Source organism: Hylobates moloch, unplaced genomic scaffold (genome assembly GCF_009828535.3).
Source record: "Hylobates moloch isolate HMO894 unplaced genomic scaffold, HMol_V3 SCAFFOLD_16, whole genome shotgun sequence".
Lineage (NCBI taxonomy): Eukaryota > Metazoa > Chordata > Mammalia > Primates > Hylobatidae > Hylobates > Hylobates moloch.
The window spans coordinates 13,894,022-13,916,954 of record NW_026652291.1 but is presented as its reverse complement, the minus strand read 5'-3'; the positions used below and the strand labels follow the sequence as shown (position 1 = coordinate 13,916,954).

Sequence of the window (22,933 nt, the reverse complement as noted above, 5' to 3'; positions counted from 1 at the left end):
CCAGAAGACATGTGGTCGTGCATATCCAGGTGAATAATACTGAGCCCATTTCTTCCCTTTCACTTTCGGAAACACTCTTTCTTCTCCACTTTGCTAGATAATATGGCTTGCCTACCTGCTCAAAACTTTGGAAATAATAACACCAAGGGAAATGGAGAAAAAAATAAACCCTCTTCATATACTTTAAAGGTATATACTTTAAAGATGTTATTCCCACCATTCCTGGTTACCTATACTTTAGAATTAAAACCAATCTTAGTTTAGACATACATGTTTTATCTAAACTCAACACAGTAAAAACAACAATGCCATCATTACCTTTATGCTTAAGTTGAGACCTGAAGGATTATACACTACAGCACCAAGAATTGGTTCTACTAATTGTTTCATTCTTTTAATCTTTTCTGGCACAGTGTGTTCTAAAAATACATAAAACATATTTTAAGCACACTTATTTTCTCATTTCGTATTAGGTTGGTGCAAAAGTAATTGCTGTTTTTGCCATTACTTTTAATTTACTATTACTATTTCATTTGCAATTACTAATATAAAATTTGTTATGCACATTAAGGTACAATGAAAGATTTCACTCCATAACATGACCAAGTTATCCCATACTTTTAGTTCTGCTTGACTTTGTAGACGATGTATTTAGGGGAGTTAGGCCCAATATCTCACATTGCCTTCAAGGGCATCCTCAAGAAGTTCAAGACTTCTGATCAGCTTCACGCTGACCTTTTCCTTCCAGCCCCATGCTCAGGATCAGTCCTGACCTGCACGTGCTTCGTGTTTTTGGCAGTAAGGTCATCTCAGGACCTCATTAGTGATAGGTAAATGGTTTATAATAAGGTGGCAGTAAAGTTTTACAATGGGATTACTTGACTATTTTCTTGCCTTTCTTGTCATCCTTTCTAAAACTAGATAGGTAGTGTCGGGGTTAGACGTTGCAGTGGTATAAAGGTACACAGAATCTAAAGGAAAAGAAACAGCTGTGATTGTAATTTCCAATTTCAATGGTGTAAATACTCTCACCCTGCTAATTTCAAGCTACCAACGGTTTAACATCTAGCTTGTAAAATGTTTAAATATTTAATGATCAGGACTCTAAAACTGGTAAGAACAGTTTCCAGCACACCACAGAAAATGGGGATGTCAGTTAATGCAAAATATTTAATAGCTTTATTTTGCTGGATTTTTCATTTCAAAAATGCATATATGTTGGCCAGAGTAAGACTCACTGAATACCAAATGCATGGATATTTAGTAACATATTAGTGGCCGACCAAAATTTCTGTTTAGTTAATTATTTCTATCTACCTACGTATCTCCTTAGAGTGTTCATACGTAAACACAAAATGTGCAACAAAAAGTTACATATTTGAGGTAAAGTGAACAGGGGTAAACATCTTATTTAAAATATTTCTGCATCTTTTCAATTATTTTACCATAAAACCTTTAAGAAACCTTTAAGAAACTCGTATAATTAGAAGACAGATCCTAAAGATTATCTGGCCACACCTTTTACAACCTCCTCTGTCACACTGAATGAGCAGGGAAAGGAGATGCCAGACCGGCATGCAGCACAAATTCAGTCAGTCATTGTTGCTATTGATCCACAAAATGACCTTTGATTTTTTTTGCAGTGTAAATTATTCAAAAATGCTTTTACCCTAGAATCCAGGCCACTGGAAGTGATGATGAAATAAGTGGGAAACAATAGAAGTAAACAGCAATATGCCAACTGATCCAAATCCATTTGCAAGAACTCCTGGCTCTCTTTTGTGTGAACAGGCTTTGAAAACCATTGATCTTTGTAAACCAGTAACAATATTACTTATCAGATAAAATAATTACAGATGAAAGCAAACCCTACTCAGTTTCCAGTTGTGCCTCATGTTCACTTCAGTCACAGTAACCAGATATGGAGATTGCAATGGGACATGTCCATCCTCGTTGATAATTTCCAAAGAAACTGGATATTGTGTAACTGGAAACTTAAAGCGAGGAACCTGAAATACAAATTCCAAGAATGAATGTAAACTTGGAAAAGTCAATAGTCACTTCATTTCCTGGTAAAAAACGAAAAGATATATTGCCAATAGTTTGGCTGTTCAATGAAATGTGCTTCTGAGGGGTTTCTGCCTTTTCAGTCATGAAAATGTCTTAGAGCAGAATCAATGTGAACTCCAAAGGCAGTATATACATCGTGGTAACAAAACTCATCACTTCTATAGGCCTTTTTCACAGGAATTTACTATGATGTCACTCAGAATTTTTTTTGGCTAAATCATATCCCAGGAGGCCATGCATAGATCGCTCACCCTCCTTTTGCCACTCTTCCAGCCAGTCAGTCTTTCAGGCACAATCTGTAAACTTGGGCTCTGGCGTCAGAGCTCAAAGCCAGCCCCAATGCATGTTAATAATGAGATCTTTGGCAAATTGCCTGCCTTCTCTGTGACTCGAATTAAATGAGATAAATCATGGAGAAGGCTTAGAGTAGCATTTAGTAGATAGTAAGTGCTCACGAAACATTATTTTAGTTCAGCAAGGGGGTATATAAAAACGGCCCTCATAATTTACAGAATGCTGGCCAGACACAATGGCTCATGCTTATAATCCCAGCACTTTGGGAGGCTGAGGCGGGTGGATCACTTGGGGTCAGGAGTTTGAGACCAGTCTGGCCAACACGGTGAAACCCCATCTCTACTGAAAATACAAAAATTGACTGGTCATAGTGGTGGGCGCCTGTAGTCCCAGCTACTTGAGAGTCTGAGGCAGGAGAATCACTTAAACCCAGGAGGCAGAGGTTGCAGTGAGCTGAGATGGCGCCATTGCACTCCAGCCTGGGCGACAGAGCAAGACTCAGTCTCAAAAAAAGTAAAAACGAAAATAAAATAATGACAATTTACACAATGCTGACTCTTTGCCAACATATTGTGTATATATTTAAAATATATATCTTATATATTGTCTCTAGATGTCTTTTTTTTTTTTTTTGAGATGGAGTCTAGCTCTGTTGCCCAGGCTAGAGTGCAGTGGCGCGATCTCGGCTCACTGCAAGCTCTGCCTCCCGGGTTCACGCCATTCTCCTGCCTCAGCCTCCCCAGTAGCTGGGACTACAGGCACCTGCCACCATGCCTGGCTAATTTTTTTGTATTTTTAGTAGAGATGGGGTTTCACCGTGTTAGCCAGGATGGTCTCGATCTCCTGACCTCATGATCAGCCCGCCTCAGCCTCCCAAAGTGCTGGAATTACAGGCATGAGCCACCGAGCCAGCCTCTAGATGTCTTACATATAGTTTTATATATGTATAGTCTGTGTAATAACAATTTATCAATATACAGTCTTACAAGGACTTTGAAATTGATCTGTTTGAAAGATATACCAACTGCATATTTGTTTTTTTTCTTTCTTTCTTTCTTTTTTTTTTTTTGAGAAGGAGTCTCGCTCTGTCACCCAGACTAGAGTGCAGTGGTGCGATCTCTGCTTACTGCAACCTCTGCTTCCCAGGTTTAAGCAATTCTGTCTCAGCCTCCTGAGTAGCTGCGACTACAGGTGCAAGCCACCATGCCCGGCTAATTTTTGTATTTTTAGTAGAGATTGGGTTTCACCATATTGGTCAGACTGTTTTCAAACTCCTGACCTCAGGTGATCCACCCGCCTCAGCCTCCCAAAGTGCTGGGATTACAGGCGTCTTGAGCCACCACACCTGGCCCCAACTGCATATTTGATTCTTCTAATGCAAACTCTGATACTAACAGAATAAAATATTATTTGACACAGAAGCCACCTCTTAACCAACATATTACACCGTCTTTCATTTGTGACTGTCAGCAGGCTGAGCTTGATTACAATGACTTTGCCTTCTATATTCCAAGAACCTGACACTAGATACTCAAAGTTGTTTTAAATGAATCAATATTTACCATAACCTGGTATAGTGTTTTACAGACTACAAGCTGCTTTTGTATACATAGGGGTGTGTGTGGGTGTGGGCATGTGTGTGTCTTTATACGAATGCTGTGGAATGGACAAGGTAGTGCAGGTATTATTGTTTTATTTTACCGATGAGGTTCATTAACTTGCAAGGTACATTTAAATCCGGATCTTTCTAGCTCAGTGTCATATTTAGCTCTGCATCATAATAAGACATTATTTCTATGTCTTAGTTTTCATGTTTAACCTAAAGGCACATTTCAAAATCTTGTTAATAAGAAAGTATCCTGTCTTCAGTTATTAAAAATGATCTTACTTTTTCCCTGCAATCTGAGAAAGCAACAGCATGTGAAAACTTCTGATCCTTTGTGCAGTTACACTCCTCCCGAGTGGAAACATTAGCACACTGTTTGAATTTACCAGTTTTCTGCAAATAGAAGTAACAGATGTTGACTTGTTTCTCTGCATGGCAGGATTTCTGCAAACTGATAAATATCTAATAAATATTTATTCCCTGAAGAAGTGAAATTCCTGAGAATTTAAAAAGGGAAAGCAACTCATTAATAATAAAGTAAGAATAGAAGTACAGTATTTCTGAATTTTAATTGCCCCCTTGCTTGGTAATTTGAACCCAAGTATTACTCAGTCGCTTGCCGTTCACCTCGTGCAATTGCATGGGACCTAGAAAGCCTGTGTGATTCTGAATTCTGCATCCCAGTACTACCAAACGAACTGCTCTTGGCCCCTGCCATTGCAGGGATCCAGATGGAAACATAAAATGGGTGGCCTTGATAACGTGGGGCTGCACACTCTCCAAACCTACTATTTCATACTTGTCTTTCTTCATAGCATACGTTGATATTTTAAATCTCCACTATATCTGCCCATTTGTCATTCATTTATACTTGATCTCTCTTGCCATTCATTTATATTATTATTATTATTATTATTATTAGAGATAGTGTCTTGCTCTGTTGCCAGGGCTTTAGTGCAGGGGCTCAATCATAGCTCACTGCAATCTTGAACTCCTGGACTCAAGCAATCCTCCCATCTTATTCTCCCTAGTATTATAGTTGGGACTACAGGCACACACCACACTTGGCTGATTGAAAAAAATTTTTTTTGGTAGAGTCTATCCTGACTATGAAATAGAAAAGAAAAACCCATTTTCTGGGGAGAAATTCAAGCCAGTTGCAGAAATTTGCAAGTAGCAAGGAGCCTACTGTTAATCCTCAAGACTATGGGGAAAATGTCTCCAGACCATGTCAGAGACCTTAATGGCAGCCCCTCCCATCACAGGCCCAGAGGCCCAGGAGGAAAAATTGGTTTTGTGGGCTGGGCACAGGGTCCCCATGCTGTATGTAGCCTAGGGACTTGGTGCCCTGTGTCCCAGCTGCTCTAGCCATGGCTGAAAGGGGCCAATGTACAGCTCAGGCTGTGGCTTCAGAGGGTGGAAGTCCCAAGCCTTGGCAGCTTCCACATGGTGTTGAGCCTGTGGGTGCACAGAAGTCAAGAATTGAGGTTTGGGAACCTCTGCCTAGATTTCAGATGTATAGAAACACCTGGATGCCCAGGCAAAAGTTTTCTGCAGGGGTGGGGCCCTCATGGAGAACCTCTGCTAGGGCAGTGCAGAAGGGAAATGTGGGGTGGGAGCTCCCACACAGAGTCCCCACCAGGGCACTGCCTAGTGGAGCTGTGAGAAGAGGGCCACTGTCCTCCAGACCCCAGAATGGTAAATCCACTGACAGCTTGCACCAGGTGCCTGGAAAAGCTGCAGACGCTCAACATCAGCCCATGAAAGCAGCCAGGAGGGAGGCTGTATCTTGCAAAGCCACAGGGGTGGAGCTGCTCAAAACCATGAGAACCCACCTGTTTCATCAGCACGACCTGGAGTCAAAGGAGATCATTTCAGAGTTTTAAAATTTGACTGCCCTGCTGGATTTTGGACTTGCATGGGTCCTATAACCCCTTGGTTTTAGCAAATTTCTCCCATTTGGAATAGCTATATTTACCCAATACCTGTAACCCTATTGTATCTAGGAAGTAACTAGCTTGTTTTTGATTTTACAGGCTCATAGGTGGAAGGGACTTGCCTTGTCTCACATGAGACTTTGTAATGTGGACTTTGGGTTGATGATGAAATGAGTTAAGACTTTAGGGGACTGTTGGGAAGGGATGATTGGTTTTAAAATGTGAGGACGTGAGATCTGGAGGGGCCAGGGACAGAATGATATGGTTTGGCTGTGTTCCCATTCAAATCTCAACTTGAATTGCATCTCCCAGAATTCCCACATGTTGTGGGAGGGAACCAGTTGGAAGTCATTGAATCACGGGGGCTGGTTTTTCCCATGCTATTCTTGTGATAGTGAATAAGTCTCACAAGATCTGATGGGTTTATCAGGAGTTTCCACTTTTGCTTTCTCCTCATTTTCTCTTGCTGCTGCCATGTAAGAACTGCCTTTTGAACTCTTCCATGATTCTGAGGCCTCCCCAGCCATGTGGAACTGTAATTCCAATTAAGCCTCTTTCTTTTGTAAATTGCCCAGTCTTGGGTATGTCTTTATCAGCAGTGTGAAAATGGACTAATACAATGGGGAGGTCCCAAAAGCTCATTTTTAGCAGGTTGTGAAGTCTCATGTCTTGTGAAGAGAAAATAGAGGGGCGGAAGGGAGAAAAAAACAACAATAAAAAAAAGAACAGTCCTGGAAAAATCAATATAGGTCACATTACTCTGAAGTCCATACACTAGTAGGCAGGTATGAAAGTGGCTTATGTATGTAGTTATTTTCTCCTGAAGTTTAAGTTGTCTGGCTTCAGTTTGCAGGGTTTTAAGAAAGCACAGCTTAGTTTTCAGTGACTCCAAATAAAGAAAAATTGGGATAAAAAAGAAGTAAAAAAATTGAAAACATTATTTTGAAGACTTGTAGTCAAGAAAAATTAGAATTCAGTCCAAACTATAGAAAATAATAAAAATTGAAAAAAATATTAGGCAAGACTAGGATCTAACAACAGGTCTACTGTAGTTTTGAAACATAATTTTTCTCTCCCCAGTTTCCCATTTTTACTAAAGACAAATCATGGTATGACTGGTATGCCTTATTATACTTGGCCTAATATTCGTACACAGTGTAGCAAGAATAATTATTTTTTACATAGGCTTTTAAATTGACTTTGATGAACTTTGTTCTATAGGAGGAATCTCAGATAAGGTTTATTTATTTATTTGTTTTTAATTTATTTTTATTTTAATTTTTTTAGTAGAGACAGGGTTTTACCATGTTAGCCAGGATGGTCTCAATCTCCTGACCTCGTGGTCTGCCCATCTCGGTCTCCCAAGGTGCTGGGATTACAGGTGTGAGCCACCGCACCCAGCCCAGATAAAACTTTTTTAAAGCCGAGCCCAACCATGGATTTGTGCCATCAAATATCTATGAATTGTGTGAATTTCCTCTCCTCTTGAGGATCCAAGATAAACCTGGGGCTTCTGTGCCTGTCAGAAAGTGACATTCTTTACTAAGCACAGGTCAGAAACCCTGTACAGGGACTGTGTACACAAAATATGAGGCCAGTTTTCCAAGGGCTTTATTGGCTCCATAAGTCAAGTTTGCTTCCTTAAAGAAAAGCACATCATTCCAGTCAAAGCCTTGGTAAAATAGGCAATTCCTCCAGTTGTGTCCTCTTGCAAAAGAAAACAGATTCTTACTGCCCTTATGCAAATAACTATATTGCTATAAATTAAGAATAGTCACAGATAGTTTCCAAATTCTAGAGAAATCAGGCAGAGGGAAACAAATAGGTTCCAAATTTTGTTCACAGGGTTATACTTTACTCAATTATTAAAAGCTGTAAATAGCTTAAAATAATTGTTTTCTTAACTCTGAAAAACAAAACAAAGTATCAGCAACATTTAAGCAAAAAGTCAAAAAGATTACTTCCGTTTTCTATTGGTTCAGTTAATTCAGTTAACTCCTATTCTGTTTGATAGTCATGAACATTTCAGCTCTCCATGAGAGTTATGAAAGTTCCTTTTTTCCAATGTCACAATTTCCAAAGTTATCAGAAAACCTGCATTTAAGTGCACCTGTTAGAGTCCTATAGCTAATTATAAATCCACCCCCTCTTTTTTTTTTGAGACAGAGTCTTACTCTGTCACCCAGGCTGGAGTGCAGTGGCACAATCTTGGCTCACTACAAGCTCCGCCTCCTGGATTCACGCCATTCTCCTGCCTCAGCCTCCTGAGTAGCTGGGACTACAGGCGCCTGCCACCACGCCCGGCTAATTGTTTGCATTTTTAGTACAGATGGGGTTTCACCTTGTTAGCCAGGATGGTCTCTATCTCCTGACCTTGTGATCTGCCCACCTCGGCCTCCCAAAGTGCTGGGATTACAGGCATGAACCATCATCCTGGCCTATAAATCCACCTTTTAAAGAGCATTTAAAACAAGGCAAAACAAGACAATTGTCTGTGGATGAAAAAAAGTTTTAAGGTAGCCATAGTTAAAAGACACAATTGACAAGGAAATTTGTTACCTCTGTGGCACAAGATAATTTTAACATAACAATTATGATTATTACTGATAATGTACACTAAGTTATATCAGAATTACAGGAGTTTCCTATAAATTTGTAACAAAATTAGATATGTATACAAATATGAAATGGACACCATTTCATATTTGACAATGCTTCCTGTATAATTTTTATACCAAAATAAGCCAAGTTATGTCATTTTTGGACTTAAGGAACCTAATGTCTTAAAGGACTAATTAGGTTAGAAAAAGACATAAATTTTTTTTTTTGAGATGGAGTCTCGCACTGTCGCCCAGGCTGGAGTGCAGTGACACTATCTCGGCTCACTGCAAGCTCTGCCTCCTGGGTTCATGCCATTCTCCTGCCTCAGCCTCCTGAGTAGCTGGGACTACAGGCACCTGCCACCACATCCAGCTAATTTTTTTTTTTTTTTTGTATTTTTAGTAGAGATGGGGTTTCACCGTGTTAGCCAGGATGGTCTTGATCTCCTGACCTCGTGATCTGCCCGCCTCAGCCTCCCAAAGTGCTGGGATTACAGGCGTGAACCACAGCGCCTGGCCAAAAAGATATAATTTATAATTTGATTTTGGAAAGTTTGTCAAATATAAAAGCTTTAAAACACTTGATATTACAAAATAGGATTACAGGTCATTGTAAAGTCATTTATTTAACCAAAGTGATAATTCCAGCATTCCAAAAAAAGTGAAAACCTTCATTATTTGAGTTGAGACTTAATTTTCTAAACAAGAAACCCTAATAAAAACAGCATGAAGCCAATTACATTTGTTTTTCAAAATTTTGTAAACAGTCTATAAAATTTAATCTTGATTATAAAATATAACTTCCATAAGCCTTTTATAACCTTTATTAAGAAGTTCTTTAATGATTCAAGAAAACCTTGTTAATCTGACATAGGGGTCCATATACTTGGTTTTGCATCAGTGTGCCTTTGACATTAATAATTAATTTATAGAGAAACTGAACTTATTTTATCTTTCAAAATTGGCCCTTACAATCTTATGTGCCCACCTCTTCCACGATAGTCCCTGGGCCTTGAGGAGTTGAATGGCTTTAATTTCTTGCCCTGTGTCTCAGGAATGCAGTTTGTTTTAATTGGCATCTTCTATGGTGCCTGAAGATGAGGCTTTAATTGCTGTCAGTGTTTAAGATTTAGCAGGACTTGGTGTCCTTTTTAGACCCAGGAGTTAAAGCCCTGTAACTCAATGTTACAAAGACTTTAAAAACACATACAGGAAGATAAATGGATGCAATAACATTAAAAAATTTTTTATCTCAGTTTTTTTCCCTAAGCAAACCAAAATTTAATAATAATATGACAACTTGATTATATAAAACTTTTTGTTTTTTTAAATATATAAATCCTCTTATTGTGACTTACACTGACTATTGATGACATGGCCAGACTTTCTGATTTGTTCTGAAATTCCCTCCTTTTTAAACAACCAGTTATTTTATTTTAGGACTAAATTTACCACAGAAAATTCTTTCTTATATAAAATTATTTCTCTTTAAGCTTTTTTACCTAAAAAAAACCTCTTTATTTTTATAACTTTCTTTACATCTTTTTTTATTCCTGGCTCCTTTTACCTTGTTTTATATATAACCTTTAAGCTTTGAATTAGACAAAACTTGTTCACTTTTTTTTTAAAGGACACATTTTTCTTTCTTTAGCAAGAATGTTTTTCTACAATATATATTTATTGGAAAATACTCAAATAATGAGATATCTATTATTTAATTTAAGATAACTTTATATTCTAAATTATGAGCAGTTTGTCTACAAGTATTTATCCCATTACATTTACCTAATTGTTTTAATTATTTACCTAGATTATTTATGAAAACTGTGATAGTCATGATTTAAAGTTATGAAACTGCCATTGCAAAATTATAACTGAGACAGTCAGAAAAGATTTGACTGGCCGGGCGCGGTGGCTCACACTGTAGTCCCAGCACTTTGGGAGGCCGAGGCGGGCGGATCACGAAGTCAGGAGATTGAGACCATCCTGGCTAACACGGTGAAACCCCGTCTCTACTAAAAATGCAAAAAATTAGCTGGGTGTGGTGGCGGCCGCCTGTAGTTCCAGCTACTTGGGAGGCTGAGGCAGGAGAATGGTGTGAACCTAGGAGGCGGAGCTTGCAGTGAGCTGAGATTGTGCCACTGCACTCCAGCCTGGGCGACAGGCAAAAAAAAAAAAAAGAAAGTTTATTTTTATTTTGCCAAGGTTGAGGATGTGCCCGTGACACTGCCTCAGGAAGTCCTGACAACATGTGCCCAAGGTGGTCAGGGCAAAGCTTGGTTTTATACGTTTAGGGAGACATGAGACGTCAATCAATATATGTAAGAAGTACATTGGTTCAGTCTGGAAGGGGAGGACAACTTGAAGCAAAGGCACGAAGACTTAAGTGCGGAGGGAGCTTCCAGGTCACAGAAAGGTGATACACAAATGGTTACATTCTTTTGAGTTTCTGATTAGCCTTTCCAAAGGAGGCAAATCAGATATGAATCTATCTCAGTGAGCAAAGGAGTGACTTTGAATAGAAAAGGAGGCAGGTTTGCCCTAAGCAGTTCCCAGCTTGAGTTTTCCTTAGTGATATTTGGGGGCCCAAGATATTTTCCTTTGACACCACTGAATGGATATAGCACATTTTGTTTATCCATTCATCAGTTAATGGGCATCTGATTGTTTCCACTTTCTGGCTGCTATGAATAATGCTGCTATGAAGTTTTTGTCTGAACATATGTTTTCAGTTCTTTTGGATATATCTAGGAGTGAAATGGCTGGGTCATACAGTAATTCTATGTTTAACTTTTTGAAGAAGCACCAAACTGATATCCATAACAGCTGCACCATTTTGCATTCCTGCCAGCAATGCATGAGAGTTCCAGATTCTCCACATTCTCGCCAACAATTATTTTCATCAAAAAAGCAATTATTATAGCTATTCTAATGACTGTGAAGGGATATCTCAAGTGATTTTGATTTGTGTATCTCTAATGACTAAGACGTTGAGTATCTTTTCACGGGCTTGTTGGCTGTTTATGTATTTTCTGTATTAGTCCATTCTCATACTGCTATAAAGAAATACCTGAGACTGGGTGATTTATAAAGAAAAGAGGTTTGGGTTTGTTTGTTTGTTTGTTTTTGTTCTGTGAGAATTTAATGTGTAAACATACAGAAAAGTAAGCATTATAGCAACCAAACAGTTTCGTTCACGATAGCAATTTTAAAGACACTTCAACAAATACTTTTATGTAAGAGGCTAATTCTGCAAAATAACATTCACTTTCCTATGGAATAATTTCACAGTCTCAGATTTTAAGCCAGAAAAATGAGATTCATGCTGGTAAAGCAACCTGAAAATCCTGCATGTTCTCACAAATAGTATACTTTAACATGGTAAAAAGATCTTCCAAAGGGAGGAAAGAAGGCTCTTAAAGGGGATGGCTGGTGCCTCCCAGAGTAAATCCTTGCCCCAAGGGGCTGCCCTGCTATCTGCAAGACTAAAATGGTCATGACAAATTCAAAGCTAAAAAAAGAAATAACCTCTACCTTCAGTGTATTTGCCTGGTTCAAGTGGTTATCTGCAGATTTATGATAAGTCGGTAAACAGAACAATATTGATAAGATTTCTGAGAACTAAATGGTATTTGGCTCTGGTACTAAGGAGTTGAGAGAATACAACACCTATGTTAATTATCAACTGCAAATGACAACTTTATGTGAAGTTTCTATTCTAAGGATTACTTTATTCATGTATTCCATTTAGAATCTTAAAATTTTTTGATACTTCCTTTAAACAAGAAGTAATTCACAAATGATTAACATAGCACTAAACTAATAAAATAGGTCCTCACACCCATCTTGAATTATTAAAGAAAGTATTGCCATTGAAAGTGATCTTTTTCCTGAGAAAGTCATGTTGCAAAATGGCACAAGACAATACACATTTTCTCTAATTTTCCGCAGGAATACAAGATAGGAAAATCAGATTACAATATATTTTGTGAGGAAAACATGTTTCTTAAAATTGTGTTTTCAGTTACTCTCCAAACCACATATTTTTAGAGGGTGAGAGCCAAATGTAAATTAAGAAGTGATCTTTATGGCAAGAGAATGAATACATATGGTAAATTTTGGTTGGTGTTTACACAATTTTTGTCGGAAATTGTTTACAAGTGGAGAAACTGAGGCACAGAAACACCCAAGCTCAGGTTCAAGGTTGAGTTTAATAGTACAGGTAGGAATAGAATCTAGGGATCTGATTCTCACATTAGGGGATAATAATATCTTCCTAAAGGGGAAAAATAAATTTTTTTGGTAGATCACATTGATAAATCATTTTTGAAATATATAATATGAATTTCCTTGAAGATCTTTGGCATTTGTGAGAGTATTTGTAGGCTGAGGTTTTTAGGTATTTTTTTCCCCCAAAATATATAAAGTTAGGGGCACTAGCTTTAAAGTTGAACAACAAAAAAATTAATCTTAATTTCAAAATGACCTGAGTTCATTTTGCATTTTTATATAAATCAATTGTACAGCTTGAGTACATAAAAGGCCACCACACTTCACTTCATAGAGTTCACACATATGCATTCTACAGTGATATTTATATGACCAGAACTTATTTCACACTTAAAGTATAGAATTAAATAAAATGTCTTAGTCAAATTTTTCATAAGCCCAACTACTTGAAGATATCAAAGTTATTACAGTGGGATGATTAATTCATATATCATACAGTATTAGGTTAGTCCCAAATTCAAGTATTTATAATATTCACCCCATGTGAAAGTTTCTTTGTACTGGCTAAACTGTGAGCTGTGAAATTTATATTGCTTAGTTTGGTATTTTTCCCTATGTGTATGTTTTCCATCACAAAACCTCTACCTCACAATTCTGTACTTGTAAGAGCTCAGGTAGGTTTACGTAGTCATAATGCAGTAGTCTAGAACACACCATGTAAAAATAAAAAATAAAATTATTTTCAAGTTTCTTTGTTTTTAAAGTGCTCCATGTGCTGTATTATATCAACTTTCAGGTTCTAGAAATCCAGTATGACTAGCAATAGTCTTACAAAAGGTCAGCAGTTAAGCAAGAATGTATGTATACATAGATTAAGAGAACAAAAATTATTTAGGCACATTCATATTCAAATAATATAAAAAAATCCACAAGAGTACATAAGAGAGATGGCAGAAGTGTTTAGAAGGAATGTCAGAGTGTCAGGGACTAATTCGTAAGGTAACTGGATGTAAACTCAAAGTGGTTTTGAATATTTTGGTAACAAATATTTGTACAAAAACAAATAAACAAAAATAAATACTTATTCCTTATCGGAAATAAAATACAAAACAAATCTGTCCAAATGTTCAGAAGCTGCATCATAAAAACATTTTTTGAAAAATTTCATGCCTAATAGGTTGCTTCATCCATGTTGTCATCACTGTCTGCACCAAAATCATCTCCATCTTCAAAGTATGAATTAATGTAGTAATTTCCCTCTTCTTGCTCTTCTTCATCATATCCCTCCTGTTCTGCAGCACCATTGTCATCATCATCATCATCACCTTCTTTACTTTTCTCTTTGCTTCCTTCTTTCTCTTCATTTTCCTCATCTGATTTTTCATCATCACCTCTCTTTTCCAATTCCTCAATTTTTTTCAACACATCTGCAGTATTAGTGTGTGATGTGCCTTTGCCTGTGTCTTTTGCCTTTTTGGGTTTTGGGCCTGCTATTTTACATTTATTTCTTGGCATCATCTCTCTTGGAAGTCTTCTCCAATCTGGTATCCATTCTTCCTTGTATACCTTCATGTGTCTTTTACTATACCTTTCAATATCTTGTCTTTCTTCATGAAGGTGTTTCAATAAAATAAGGCATTCTTTTCATTGTTTCTCTCAACTCCTGTTTCCAAGCCAGCATATATTATTCACCTTCTCCTGTTTTCAGTGGCACCGGTTTATAATCTGTATCAGGAAATAGTGGGGGTGGTTTCAACACTACATCAGGTAACTTTTTACCTTTGCTAAATCCAACAGCCTCAATATTAAAGGTATAAGCAGCATGTCCTCTTCCTTTATTCCCAGCCATCAGAACTAGTTATACCAGATGAGTGGGCAAATTCTGCTCCCTAAGTCTCGAAGTGTGGGCAAAACTCTGCAGCTGAAATGCCGGCCGGCAAGGAAGGGGTGCAGGCAGAGGACCCCACCGCTCTAGAGCCTGAGATGTGCGCACTGCCCTCAGAAAAGAGGTTTAATTGGCTCACAGTTCCACAGGCTGCACAGGAAGCATGGCAGCATCAGCTTCTGGGGACGCCTCAGGGAACTTAAAATCATGGCGGAAGGCAAAAGGGAGTGAGGCAGGAAGAGAGGGAGGAGGAGCAGGAGGTAGAGAGAGAAGGGGGAGTTGCTACAGACTTTTAAACACCAGATCTCGTGAGAACTCTATCACGAGAACAGCACTAGTGGCATGGTGCTAAACCATTCATGAGAGACTGTCCCCATCATACATGAGGCCCCACCTCTAACATTAGGGATTACAATTCAACATGAGATTTGGTGGGGACACAGATCCAAACCATATCACCTTCTGTGGAGAAATGTCTATTCAAGAACTTCATCTATTTCTCTCTCTCTCTCTCTCTCTCTCTCTCTCATGGAGTCTCACTCTGTCACCCAGGCTGGACTGCAATGGTGCAATCTCAGCTCACTGCAATCTCCACTTCCTGAGCTCCAGTGATTCTCCAGCCTCAGCCTCCTGAGTAGCTGGGACTACAGGCACGCGCCTGTCTTTTCTCCAGGAAGATCCAATAGGAGAAAAGAAAGAAATCTCTCTGATTAGACTCCAACCATACCCTACCCTCCATCAAATTGACTGGATAGGCATAATGGAAACCAGAACATGTGGTTTCCAAACAAGAAAAATCCTATGAGGGATGGGAGAAAGGGAGAGGAAGGATTCAGCCAGTGCCGAGACTGAAATTGATTAATGTCAACTGCACTCATCTTCACACATCTTCAGGTTGCATGTTCGTGGAGTAGTTTAGGAATAAATCCATGGCTTGTGGAGTATTCAAATACCTAGTGGTCTGCTGTATTACATTATGGCTTTCCCCAGCAGCTTCCAAGGCAGCCTCCAAGTCACTGGCAGGAGAATTTGGCTGGAACTGCATGCAGGACTGCAGAGATTCCTCTCCACAGTTATAGAAGGGACTGTTCCAGGCCTGATTGTTCCAGGACTGGGTGCACCAGGTCTGAATGTTCCAGGAGTGGTTGCTCCAGGACTGGATGTTCTGGGTCTGGTTGCTCCAGGTTGAATTGTTCCAGGTGTGGTTGCTCCACATTGGAAAGTTCCCAGTCGTGTTCACCAGGCATCCCCGGTGGTAGGAAGAGTAGAGGCTGGGGTAGGTAGGTGCTGAGGCCTTCTGAGTCACACCATTGCTATTCTTTGGCCAGTTCTTTTCCTGCCACCTCTTAGATTTCATTCTCTGGTTCTGGAACCAGGTCTTAACCTGTTTGTAGCTGAGGTTCAGGATGTTGGAAAGTTCTTGCATCTGCTGGAGGCTGAAGTATTTCTGTCTCTGAAATGTATCATTGAGTACAAATAGCTGTGTGGAAGAGAACACAGTTCTGGTCTTCTGTTTCTTGAATGGGACCTTGTCTTCCTTTTTTCTGGCACTCCTCTCTGCAGAAGTGGATTGTTTGCCTTTGGGAGGGGTGGAAGAATCAGGGCTGTCCTAAATAAGCAGATCCATGGAGGAAGGAAGAGGAGAGACAGTCTCCATGTGAGGCATCTCAGCAGAAGACATTTGCAAGGATGGATAGTTTTCTTCAGGCCCACAAATCACAGATGTAAGTGAAGAATCTTTACAGACGGATGCTTTGGAGCAAGGCAGGCTTTGTGAACAAGCTGGATCCACACTCATGTTATTATTGGGGAAGAGGAGGAAAAAATTTAAGAGCTGGACCAGAAAAAAAGGTTAAGGTGGCTTTAAGACTTTTTTCTGGAAGATCTTAGAGAAATATGACCTCCAGAAGCGAAAGTATCAAGAAGTTGGGATGAAGTGAGTCACCGCCACAGTAACCATCATGTTACTTTCTTGCTTAAAACCCTAGATGGCTCTTGATTTCTCTTAGGATAAAATTTGAAATCATTTCCACGGCCGAGGAGATCCTGTAGCATTAGGGCCTACTGTCCCCAAACTCTCTTGCTGGCTCATTACGTTCCAGGCTGAATGGTCTTTAAGTTTGTCAGAGACACTAAGCCTTTCCCCATTGCCACCCTTTGTATCTGGTGTTGCCTCAGCCTGGAATGCTGTTTGACTCCCTTTCCCCTCCTCTCTGTTACCACTCTCTCCTCCTCTGTTTGGTTAACCCCTACCCATCTTTCAGTCTTGACTCAGAAGCATTTCCTCTGGGATGTCTTTCCTGACTCACTCATACTGTTTTGTGTCTGATCTACTACTGGCCTATCTTAAACTCTTTAAAATACAGATTTCGGCTGGGTGCTGTGGCTCACGCCTGTAATCCCAGCACTTTGGGAGGCTGAAGCGGGTGGATCACTTGAGGTCAGGAGTTTGAGACCAGCCTGGCCAACATGGTGAAACCCTGTCTCTACTAAAAATACAAAAATTAGCCGGGTGTGGTGGTGGGTGCCTGTAATCTCAGCTGCTTGGGAGGCTGAGGCAGGAGAATCGCTTGAACCCAGGATGTGGAGGTTGCAGTGAGCCAAGATTACGCCACTGCACTCCAGCCGGGTGACAGAGCAAGACTCCGTTTCAAACAAACAAACAAATAAAATGCAGATTTCAGGACGGTACCTCATAGTTTCTGATGCAGTAGCTATGAGATTCAGAAAGATGCATTGTAGAAATATTTTTGGGGTGGGTGCAGTGGCTCATGCCTATAATCCCAGCACTTTGAGAAGCCGAGGCGAATGGATCACATGAGGTCAGGAGTTTGAGACCAGCCTGGTCAACCTGGCAAAACCCTGTCTCTACCAAAAATGCAAACATTGGCTGTGTGTGGTGGTGCACGCCTGTAATCCCAGCTACTCAGGGGCCTGAGGCAGGAGAATCGCTTGAACCCAGGAGGCGGAGGTTGTAGTGAGCTGAGATCACGCCACTGCACTCCAGCCTGGGTGACAGAGCGAGACTCCGTCTCAAAACTAAACAAAAAATATTTTCGAATAATTCTGGTTCAGGATATGCAGGGCTGTACTGTTCAGAAGCCCTGCACTCGATGACGCTATTTAATTTGTATGTCTTTTTGCTTAAGACATACAAATTCTCACCTATTAGAGTCCATGAAGCTACCATGCTTATCTTGTGCATTGCTATATCTTCAGAAAATGTCTGGATAGTGCCTGATAACACTGGAAATGCTGAAATTAACACTTGTTGGATGCATAAAAGATGGGGTAGTAATCATTAGGTGTACATACATTCCCTGTTGAACTCACAAGAAAATCCTGGGGAAAAAGCCTGGGAAATCAAGGATTTCCATGTAAATATAGTAAAGTCATATTTCAGTAGAGGAGGTGGTTCTAGTGACACATCAAGGTTTGTCTTTGGGAGAAACTGGACGTGGAGAACTCAGTATCATAGTTAATCATTGCCTGGAGCAGAGCTTCTTAACCTGAAACCCAAGATTTCACAAGAAGTCTGTTCACTTCCTAATTGTGTGTGTGTGTGTGTGTGGTGCGGGGGTGAATGTGTATTAGTATGTTTCACAATTTTAAAGCATTCTCTAAGTCTGTCACTGTTCTGGGCACTGGGGCTATAGTAGAGAAGAAATAGATAAAAACCTCTACCTTATGAGCTTACCTTCTCATGGGGTCAGAAAGACAAGAAATAAAATAAGTGAGTAAAATAGGTAAAACCGTAGTAAGCGATATGGAGAAAAATAAGGCAGGGAAGGAGGGAAGACAGCGGAGATGGGGGCTATGATTCTAAATAGAGTGGTCAGAGAAGGGCTTACTATGATGGTGACTTTAGGAAAAGCACCTGAAGAGTCAGCCATGGAGTATCAGGCAGAAAAGCATTCCACACAGAAGGATTTTCTGCAACTGTGAAGGCCATGGGGTGGAAATATGCCCAGCATATTGGAGAAACAGCTAAGAGGCCAGCATGGCTAGAGCAGATCAAGCTGGGAAAATCAGGTCGGATGTAATGCCAAGGCCAAAGTCCAAGGAGGACTTTATAAACCATTGCAAGAATTTGGTTTTCACTGTGAATGAGATCGGAAGACAGTGGAGAGTTTTGAGCTAAAGAAACACCAATTTTATGTATTAGTGTACGTGCACGAATGTGTGTAAAAATGAATATGACTGTCTGTGCATGTGTATGGGCAGGTGGGTGCATTTTTCTGGAGAGATTCCACAGGCGTCCATGTGGTCTCCTTGAGAAGCTGCCTCACGCTGCACTTTTCCTCTGAACCTAATGGCTCCTCCCTTGTCTCCCTCCCTCCTCCCTCCACCTTTAGAGAGGCAGGGTGCTGCTGGGAGTTGGTTATTTTCTAGGCAGAATCTCAGCAGGAGTTTAAATGTGCCTGCATTGGAGCAGGCAGTTTTCTTCCCTCTTGGACATCATTCCATTCACAGAGCTGAAGAGCTGGGGGCTCCTTTCATTTGAGAAAAGATGCTCTCACCCCATCAATTAAATCCAAATGGGAACCAGGGAGAGTCAACAGGGAAAGAGTCCATTTAGACTTCTTGGCTCCAAAACTGTATTCAGGAATAGCTGTAAGAGGAGGGGCTAAAGTAGAAGGAGGAGGAACAGAGTAGTAATCATGATAATAACAGCTGCACCTTCTCATTTAACACTCACAGCTATATATATAATTTTACTGAATGATTTCCTGAATTCAAATAAGTGCTAGTTTATTTGTAAAGAAGTTATTTACCTTTGACATGTGAAACAGGTTTCTTGGTATGGGTTTGCTAGGATCTGCATGATAAAAATTATCTGTGAGTGGAATAGCAATTCCCATATTAGATGGAGGCCTATAGTTTATCTGCAAGTGATTAAACAAAGAAAATATATAATTCATTATTATGAAGTCTTTAATTTATAGATCTTGATTTTCTAGAAAACCAATCAAGGCAAAAATTCAATTTTTAGCTACAGGTATTAAAGTAAATTTATCTCCCCCAACTTTTCTACCCCTCATTTTCTGGAATTTCAACAATTTTAACCAATGGTAATATAACTTGTAAATAAGTGAAAAAACTGCCATAAAGTCAATGCAATAAAGTTTAAACACTTTATCAAAGAGTCTTAGTGATGTATCATAGTTAGTAAACAATTCTTCAAGTTTGGTTATTTGCTTTTTGTCACAAAGAAAATTATAAGTAATAAGTCAGTTGACAAAGAGCAACATTTTATATTTAAAAAGAGTCACAAATTCTGACAAGGCAAAAGTTAAAATTATTACATTGAAATGGGTAGATATATAGTTGACCCTTGAACAACACAGGGGTTAGGGGTGCAGACCTCCTGCATGGTCAAAAATTCACATATAACTTTTGACTACCCCAAAACTTAACCATTAATAGCCTACTGTTGACCTTACTGGTAATATAAAGTTGATTAATATATATTTTGTATGTAATATGTATTATATACTGTATTCTTACAATAAAGCGAGCTAGAGAAAAAATGAAAATGCATTTATAGTACTATTCTGTATTTATGGATACTGTAACTTTACATCATCTGTTTACAAGGTGAATTGTCTGTCTGAAATCCAGGGAAACTGCAGCTGAAGAACCTCAATCTACAGTGTGCTTCAAGAAATTCACCTTTTTTTTTTTTTTTTGTAATGTCATGACTTTTCTCTGCCTCTTGGGAGTACTTCCAGCACCACTTCATATGGAACTCATGGTGTTATTTAAGGTTTATGGTATTATATGATGAAAAGTACATTAGAGCCATGAGAGGTCACTTTTTATTGTGATTTGCAATTTGCTGGCTAGGTGAACTGCTCACATGCAGATGAATAGCCTCTCAGGGCATTTTAAAGGAATACTGGCAACATTTGAGTTCACCCAAGTAGCACCAGGAGGTGGCTACAAAATTATTACAGTAGTACAGTGTGTACTACAGCTGATTTTATGCAGTTATGATTTAATACTGTATCTTTATGTTTGCTTACATTTCTCTGGCCTCATGTAGGATCTGTGTTTGTGTGTGTAAGTTTTGATACATTTTAACTTTTTATAATAGATTTGTGTATAGTTTATGATAGCAAATGATAAAATAGACTAGTTTCTATATATATTTTATGCATTCATGGCATATCCAACTTTTTATTAACTTTTTAGATATTTCTTTCTAAAATTTATGTATTTATTTTTGAGACAGAGTCATGCTCTGTGCTGTGTTGCCCAGGCTGGAGTGCAGTGGCACCATCTCCGCTCACTGCAACCCCTGCCTCCCGGGCTCAGCCTCCCGAGTAGCTGGGATTACAGGCGTGTGCCACTGTGCCAGGCTAATTTTTGTATTTTTTGTAGAGATGGGGTTTCTCTATATTGGTCAGGCTGGTCTCGATCTCCTGACCTCAAGTGATCTACTCACCTTGGCCTCCCAAAGTGCTGGGATTACAGGCATGAGCCACCATGCCTGGCCGATTTTTTCTACATTTCTAAGCTATGAGGTTTGTCTGTGAATTTTTTCAATTGTCACAAAATTCCAAAAAAGCCCAATATATTTCTTGAAAAAAATCCACATGTAAGTGGGCCTATGCAGTTCAAACCTGTTGTTCAAAGGCTGATTGTATCAGCTTAGGACAAGTCAATGTAAGGGAAAGTAGTTGAATATATCACAAAAGCCAAAGATCACACCAACAAATAAAGTGTAAAATGATAATAATAATGACACTAAGTTACCAAGAAAAATAATTATTTCAGAAAGCTTTTACGGTTTAGAAATCATCATCACATCCTCAAAATGACATGAGGATTAAAAAATAACCATGAAGTGTTTTGAGCCACTCACAAAAGAAATGCTGAAACTGAATGGGTAGGCAATCACACAAAAGTCACATAGCATTGCTTCTTAAACCAATATACTTAGATTTTTTTTTTACCGGCAAAGTTTTGATGAGGTTAAAACCCTGACTGTCTTTATGAACTCCACTAATCCAGTCTTCCAATGGGATAAATTTGCTAGGAATGTGATGCATAGATCTGAGATAACTACAGCTGCTTTTCAGTGTTGGCACCATTGTCGTAACAAAGCACTCAGTAGAGGCTGACCACATAATAAATGCCAGTGAAGTTGAACCCTGGAAATAACCAAATAAATGAAGGTTATTTAAAGTAACCGTTATGGACTGAACTGTGTCCAACCAAAAATTACATGTTGAAACCCCAACCTCCAGTATCTCAAAATGTGGCTGTATTTGGAGACAGGGCCTTTAAGGAGGTAATTAAGGTAAAATGAGGTCATTTGGGTGGGTCCCAATCCAATGTCACTGGTGTCATCTTATAAGAAGAGGAGATTAGGATATAGACAACACAGAAACTGAGGGGCAACCATATGAGGACACAGCAAGAAGATGGCCATATATAAGCCAAGTAGAGGGGCTGCAGAGGAAACCAATCCTGCTGATATCTTGCTCTTGAACTTGTAGCCACTATAACTGTAAGAAAATAAATTTCCATTGTTTGAGTCACCAAGCCACCAAGTCAGTGGTATTTTGTTGTGGCAGCCATAGCAAACTAATATAGTGAAGAATATAGAAAACTAAAAAATATAGAAAAAGAAAAGAAATAGAAAAAGACATGACAGCAGTAGAAAAATATTTGACCATAAAGATCTGTTTGAGAATAAATCATAATAGAAAACATACTCTTTTCCAGGAAGAAATATATTCCAATCTAATTGGTTTGGGTAAGCATTTGGAAATAAGCTACGATCAAGAACCTGAAGACTGGCTGGGCACGGTGGCTCACGCCTGTAATCCCAGCACTTTGGGAGGCTGAGGTGGGCGGATCACCTGAGGTCAGGAGTTCAAGACCAGCCTGGCCAACATGGTGAAACCCCACCTCTACTAAAAGTACAAAAATCAGCCAGATGTGGTGGCATATGCCTGTAGTCCCAGCTGCTTGGGAGGCTGAGGCAGGAGAATTGCTTGAGCCCGGGAGGTGAAGGTTGCAGTGAGCCAAGATAACAACACTATACTCCAGACTGGGTGACAGAGCTAGCCGTCTCAAAAAAAAAAAAACAACCAAAAAAACCAAAACCAAAACCAAAAACAAAAAAAGGAACATGAGGACTATAGTTAATGATACTGTATTATATTCAGTACTTAAGTATTTTTGCTGAATTAGCAGATTATAGCTGCTTTTACCACATTAGGGGAAAATGGATGCCTATGTGAGGTATTTATTCCACAATGGTAATCATTTTACTACATATATGTGTCTTATAACAACA

The 22,933-nt window shown here is 39.3% G+C and overlaps 1 protein-coding gene and 2 pseudogenes across 1 annotated transcript in view; all 3 read right to left on the bottom strand.

Moving 5' to 3' along the window:
• Positions 1-22,933, bottom strand: part of CATSPERB (cation channel sperm associated auxiliary subunit beta) — a 156,645-nt gene that overhangs the window by 7,072 nt on the left and 126,640 nt on the right. Inside the window, 5 exon segments of the mRNA XM_058429381.1 lie at positions 319-419; positions 1,874-2,009; positions 4,253-4,363; positions 19,398-19,508; positions 21,582-21,779. Of these exon segments, the coding sequence (XP_058285364.1) occupies positions 319-419; positions 1,874-2,009; positions 4,253-4,363; positions 19,398-19,508; positions 21,582-21,779 (657 nt within the window).
• LOC116484864 (DNA-directed RNA polymerase III subunit RPC7-like) lies at positions 13,908-14,586 on the bottom strand (annotated as a pseudogene).
• On the bottom strand, positions 15,503-16,420 carry LOC116484863 (homeobox protein NANOG-like; annotated as a pseudogene).